The sequence below is a fragment of the Octopus bimaculoides genome, chromosome 1 (genome assembly GCF_046866305.1).
Source record: "Octopus bimaculoides isolate indiv1 chromosome 1, ASM4686630v1, whole genome shotgun sequence".
Taxonomy (NCBI): Eukaryota; Metazoa; Mollusca; class Cephalopoda; order Octopoda; family Octopodidae; genus Octopus; species Octopus bimaculoides.
The window spans coordinates 145,760,065-145,766,664 of NC_142928.1; the positions used below are offsets into that span (position 1 = coordinate 145,760,065).

The 6,600-nt window shown below is 35.1% G+C and overlaps 1 protein-coding gene across 1 annotated transcript in view; it reads left to right on the top strand.

The window, feature by feature from the left end:
- Window positions 1-6,135, top strand: part of LOC106868108 (10 kDa heat shock protein, mitochondrial) — a 10,306-nt gene extending 4,171 nt beyond the window's left edge. The window contains exons 2-4 of the mRNA XM_014913234.3: window positions 2,188-2,349; window positions 3,803-3,892; window positions 5,434-6,135. Of these exons, the coding sequence (XP_014768720.1) occupies window positions 2,188-2,349; window positions 3,803-3,892; window positions 5,434-5,484 (303 nt within the window). The 3' untranslated portion in view covers window positions 5,485-6,135. The remainder of the gene's footprint in view (window positions 1-2,187; window positions 2,350-3,802; window positions 3,893-5,433) is intronic.
- The last annotated feature ends 465 nt before the right edge of the window (window positions 6,136-6,600 follow it).

Consider the following 6,600-nt stretch of genomic DNA (forward strand, 5'->3'; position numbering starts at 1 on the left):
AAACTGAGGTCAATTTACTTATCAATATCGATCAGTTCGATAGGAATTCAGTGTTTGCTGCCAGATTTTTAGGACCAGTGGTGGTAGATCAGTGCTTTTTCATTATGATCCATTGGCAATTTCTTAAATGCTGACAAATTGCAAATATTGCAGTTCACTTGGCTGCCCAACTATATGAAACTGCAGGGTGCAAATGTTACAATCTTATAGGTAACTGAACATTGTTGCTTATATTGCAAACAGAATGGTGTTGGGTTGCTAAAGTATGTTTCTGAAAGTTGGAGACCCCAGCATTCTGCAACCAGTAGCACCTTGATTGCAGTGACAGCACAGGCGAGGTGGAATGACAGTCTTTTCTTTGGTATCAAGGAAAGTGTCAGATTAAGGATTAAGCAAATGTCCCTGGTTGAACAATATACTAGACCCAAGACCTGTTGCTTTGCATGCCAAACTAAGATGAACTAGAAAACTGTAATCCAGCTGATCATCTATTTCCGCTAATCGTGTTGAGAACTTGTTGGAGATAGATGGTCAGGTCCTGTGTATGTAATCACTTTTCAATGTGAATAAAGAGAATAAAAACATCAATGAAATTACATCACTTGTCAGTTATTGGCAGATATATCTACATGTGAGAACCAATGTAAAAAAAAAAAAAAACCATTCCTATCTTAAAATACTGTGACTATTAAACAAAATAAGTGCCAGTTAGGCAAAGTGCACTGATACCTTTATTGTGTTACCAGCACAGGTATAAAATTTAGTATTTAAACCGGCCATATCCGGCCTGCTTTATGTTGAAACCTGCCTGATATGACCTACAACTACCCTAGAATGTCATTCTAAAAATAAGCAATCACATCATCAAAATCTCAAAGCAATGAGATAATACTTGATTAATTCAAAGCAATTTGAATAAACGTTATATTTTGACAAATTAATCTGAATACAAAAGGGTTAAGCTAGTTTAATAGGTAGTACTTTTCAATGCAATATATAGGTTTTTGATTATCTCTTATCAGCTCTGCTTTAAAGTGGCAGCCAGGTCACATAATCATCACTCTAATACACACTTTTCCATGCTTGCATGTGTTGGACAGAGCTTAGTCAGATTTCTCTATGGTTGAGTGTCCTTGTTGCCAACCCTCACTTGATTCTGCACAAGATAATATTTCCCTATGGCCAGATATGTTCTCACAGAATACTAGAAATGAGTGACTCATGTGACAGTGATGCTCATTTATGACTATCGTGCAATGTCAAGACAAGGAGATACACGATAGGCTTCTTTCAGTTGTCTGTCTACCAAATTCACTCAAAAAGCTTTAGTCAGCCCAGCATTATAGTAGAAGACATTTGCCCAAGGTGCCACACATTGGGATTGAACCCAGAACCTTTTGATGGGAAAGCAAACTTCTTATCAGACTGTCATGTCTGCACCTAATTATCTGATTTATTACAATATTTGTTGCACATAAAAAATGAAATAATTACTAAGGCATTATTCTATTTCCATCACTTACTGGAGTGGGTACTTCAGCAAGGCATATAAATCCATATTTGAAATGAAAATAGATATTTCTAATTATAGGTAAAATGGCATTATTTAAACCGTCTAGTCGCTTGCTTTATTCATCTGATACTCCCACTAATCACTGTGCTCAGTCCTACTTCTACAGATCATCTGCCTTTCTATTTGCTTTTCCTGCAATCTTTAACTTCATAATAATGCTCAAATTGAACATCAACCTATCAATTTCACATGGTCTCTGCAGGCCTTCAAAGGTCATAAATAACGACTTTCTTTGTGATGAGATTTTTTTTCTAAAAAAAGAAAGAAAAACTGGGTCTTTTTTTTTTTTTTTTTTTAAGAATTTGAACCTGTTGCAATAAATGCATAGTAACAACTTTTTTTTTTTTTTTTTTTGACATTATTATAAATATCGAGTTACTGAGTCTACTTGTAAGCAAGCTACTTTAAATTGTGATTGTCTTCCCAGTGGAAAGACTGGGAGGTGTATCTTGGAATTTGGCCTCTACAATGAGCTAGTTAATTATGTTGAAACCTGTTGATGATTATGTATTACAATTATGATTTTCTAAAATATAATTTACTAATCTGCCATTTGTAAAAAATTTATGAATCATACATAAGCCTTTTTTTTTTTTTTTTTTTTTGTATTATAGGCTCGTGCTTTTAACAAATTTTTACCGTTATTGGACCGTGTCCTTGTGGAGCGATTTCTGCCTGAAGTAAGAACTAAAAGTGGTATCATGATCCCAGAGAAGTCTCAAGGCAAGGTTGTCCAAGCAACAGTGGTGGCATGTGGTCCAGGAGGCAGAGCTAAAGTATGTACTTTCTATTTTATGTATCTGGAGTGTCACCGCATTTATACTCCCCAGCATCATGTGGGAAGTTCAATACTGCTTAGTGGTGAGGTGTGGGCTTTGAATGTAGCTGTTGTTTGTCAAATTGAGTTGAATGAAGCATGAATGTTTTGATGTCAGTGTGGATGAACAATGCAAATGAGCTGAAAGAAAAGCTGAGCATAAGGGGAATCAGATGTAGTGTGCAACAGGGAAGACTGTGCTGTTATGGGTATGTGATATGTATGGAAGGTGTCAGCTGTATAAAGAAATGTGGGGCCTTCACAGCAGATGAAATCTATTGAGTAGTGACCCAAGTAAGATGAAGTTTTGAATGCTATCAGAATGTTGAACCTCATGGAGATGACAGGACTTAGATAATTAGTGACACAGTGCTAGAAAAAAAAAAACCATTGTCTTGATTTCAAGTATAGCAAAATCAATGCTAAATTTGGTAACTGCAAAGGCTGGGTAGTATGTGTATTTGCACAAACACATGCACACATTCTTTTGCATCTCTGATCCAATATACCTCTCCCCTGTCTTTGGTACCCACTTGCCTCCCTATATTTATTCATTTGCTGCGTGACTGATGAAGGCATGGCATCCAACACTCTATCCATTCATCTGTGCTTCTATTACTCTATCCTTTTATCACCTCCCTTTCCAGTGACTGTTTCTTGGTACACATGCACCCTGCCACTTATCCACTTTTGTTATCTCTTGCACTAATCTCAAGTATGTTATCTTGAATGAATACAGAATGGTGAGGGTGTTCTTAAGGGATACAAAGCAACTGGTGCCAGGATGAAATGTACCGAGTACACTCTGTAAATAGTTTAGTGAAAGAATTGAGAAAGTGTAATTACAAGTCTTTCTCTTGCTGAGAACATGACAACCTCAATAAAATGCTCCCAATACAAAAAGTGGTTGGTTGTTAGGAAGGGCGTAGAAAGTAAGTCAGATTTGCAATGTTTAAGTGGTCTGTCAACCCACTTAGGAGGATAGTAACTTTGATAAGGAACCAGTTCTCCAATCCATGGAGAGTCATATTTAAATAAAGACAACTAGCATGGTCTATTCGAGTTGCAAAGTTGGTTGATGAAAGGTTGCAAATAAGTTTAGTAAATTGCTGGAAATTAATAACATTTACTGTGAGATCATCATTGTTGATGGGGACATGTACTACTTTATATGGATTATGTATGCTCAATAAAAGCTGTCATACTACTAATCTAATAAATCAAAGACTGAAAATGTTGCCACTGATATTCTAAGCATTTATTACTTACAGTGTTGAGAAACGAGGTAATTTTATCAGTTCTGTTTGGATTATTGAAGATTACATGCACAATATAGTATGAATAATTTACATTTTGAACAATACTATATTGATCTGCTATTTTATGCATTTATTTTTGCAATTGTTTTACAGGATGGCAGTACTATTCCACTTACTGTCAAGTTTGGTGATGTTGTCCTATTGCCAGAATATGGTGGCACAAAAGTAGAATTAGACAAAAAGGTGAGATGTGTTTTAACTGTTAACCCTTTAGCATTTAAACCCGCCAAAATATTCTATCCATTTTATTCAAACTGGCCACATCCAACCTATCACACCTACCCTACAATATCATTCTGAAAATAAACAATCACATCATTGAAATCTCTAAGCTTCTAGATAATGCATGATTAACTAAAAACAATGTAAATAAATAAGCTATACCTCAAGGGTTCCCAACCATTTTTTATCTATGGACCCCTTTGATTACTATTTTATTCTGGTGGACCCCCACAGCCATTTGGTGTTTAAAACTAATTTTACAAGACACTTCTTTCAAAATTATTTCGGTTTTAACACATTAACTTGTGTGAGTTGAACTATGTAAAATGTTAAAGAAACCTAACTGCTTCTTGCAATACATATATATCTAAAGCGAAATATTTTTCAGGGGTCCTTAAAATAAGATCCCCAATTTACTACTTTGTTGCATGGTCCCTGGTTGAGAACCACTGCTATACATTAACAGGGCAATCTGAATGCTGAAGGAAAGAAACTTTTTTTAAAAAACCTGTGTAGCTCCAGTATCTCAAAACTCACTATTTTACAGCTTCTAGTTTTGAAATATCAATGATATATTCAAAGTAAAGTTGTGGAAAAGTTACTGGAGAAAGCGTCTAATTAAGTTTCTATGGCTGTTTATAAGTTTTCTCTATAATGACATGCTATGGAAAGCAGAATGTTTGGCATTTCAGATTCTTTGTCTTCAGTGTGAAGTACAGAAAAATAGTGTCATTGGCCTTTAGCTTTCTCTTCTCTTTTTAAAGGCCAAGTGCCAAAGTTTAGACATCTCACTCCATAACGGTAGTTAGCTACGTTGGAGAATTCATAGGCTATTTGGAACGATAAATGCATAGGTATTTGATTAAACGGCGAAGATTGTAGCAATTATCTGTTCCAGTTAATGTCATTGAATGAGTTACTTCCCTTGTTCTGGAAGTTGAAACTCTAGTTTTCTTATTTATATTAGCTTTTCTTGTCATGCAAATATCTAGTTGGTATACTGAGTAGCTGTTGGAATTCACCCCTCTTGGTTTTTACCTTTTGGTGGTTAAATACTTAGCTCTAAGAACCTGTGACTATTAAAATAGCAGACAAAAGTAAAAGTACAAAATTTTTTTTTAAAGGGACACATGAGAAAATGTACTGAACCGATCAGAGCATCACAGCTGAAACATTTTTGCCCTTGCGTTTTTAAACAATCATCATCTTCCTATGACGATCTGTTTTCCACGCTGGCATGGCTTGGACGGTTTGATCAAAGCCAGTAAACCAGAGAGCTACACCAGGTTCCAGTCTCGTTTGGTTTCTCTGACTGCATGTCCTTCCTAATGCCAGCCACTTTACAGTGTGTACAAGGTACTTTTAACGTGCCACCAGCACGACTTTTAGTCAGATTGATGTTGACACCTTTGATGGGCTTTTAAATGTTTTTAATAATTTCGTTTCTTTTCTGCTTACTATGTTATCAAATCATTGTCAACTGTTTTTATTTTCTTTTGCAGGAATTTTATCTATTCAGAGATTCTGATATACTTGGAAAATTTGAATCCTAATGCTGTTTGTTAGTTTAAGGCAGATTCTGGCATACTATTATGTATAAATTAGAACTTGAGAGGAAGAAAGACACTGTTAATTTCATGAGCTTGCAGACCAGTGATACATGAAGACTTAAGCAAAGCTACATGTTCAAAAGTCCTGACATCACCATAACTCGTGTTCAAAATTAACTTATTGGGAGTTTACTGGAAGCAATTCGGGAGTGTCTTTTTGTGTTTTGCTTGTTATTGAATTTAGAAGTTTTCTTTTTAAGCTAGGTTTCTCTAGTTTTAATTTCCATTGCTTTGTCTGCTGGTTTTCTTACGTATAAATCTATGTCTAGGGAAAAATCATGGGTGCTACCTATAAGATAACTTCTACACATTAATACAAAATGTTCATTTAAGCAAAAACTCTTGAGGCTTCTCACTGTCAGTGCTTGGTCTCTTCCTCTTCATCATGTGCCACAAATCATTGAAATCATTTCTACCTGAAAACAAAATGTTCTATATTTTATCACTGATTTATTGCCCATTCTAGCATGTGGAAGAATTGTAATGTAGAGTTTATTTTTTTGTTTTTTTTTCTTACACATTGTCAGAAACTCCCAAATATTCTGTACATATGATCATTTTGAAGGTTGTTATAAATAAATATCTCAAAATACACTATTGTTTCACTTTTTCTCAAATTTCTAAATCTCTTTGTCATTTGTCTTTTTTGTTCTACTTTGTCCTGTGAAAATGGTTTTGTCTATTTACTACTGAAACTGATTGTTTGCTTGCTTGTCTGTCATTTAATACAGCCAGACTGGTGCATAATGGAAGATAATCTGAAAGTAATGTACCCCTGAAATGTGAATACAAACAGAATAAGACGAGTTTCATGTAAATCTGACTACGGGTTTCTGAGATACACATTTTTGTGGGGGGTTTTATTTCCACAAATTTAAGCAGTAAAGCTTGGAGTTATTGCCCTTCAGTCGACAAATACCACTTAGATGCTGTGGATTCAGAGATTTATGAGTGGGTAGGGAGAGGAGTTTTTGAAAATTCACATGAACCAATTTTTTTCCTTCATTACTTTCAGGTAAATGGATTTCTTTCAGTGAAAATTTATACAAATACCTTTCC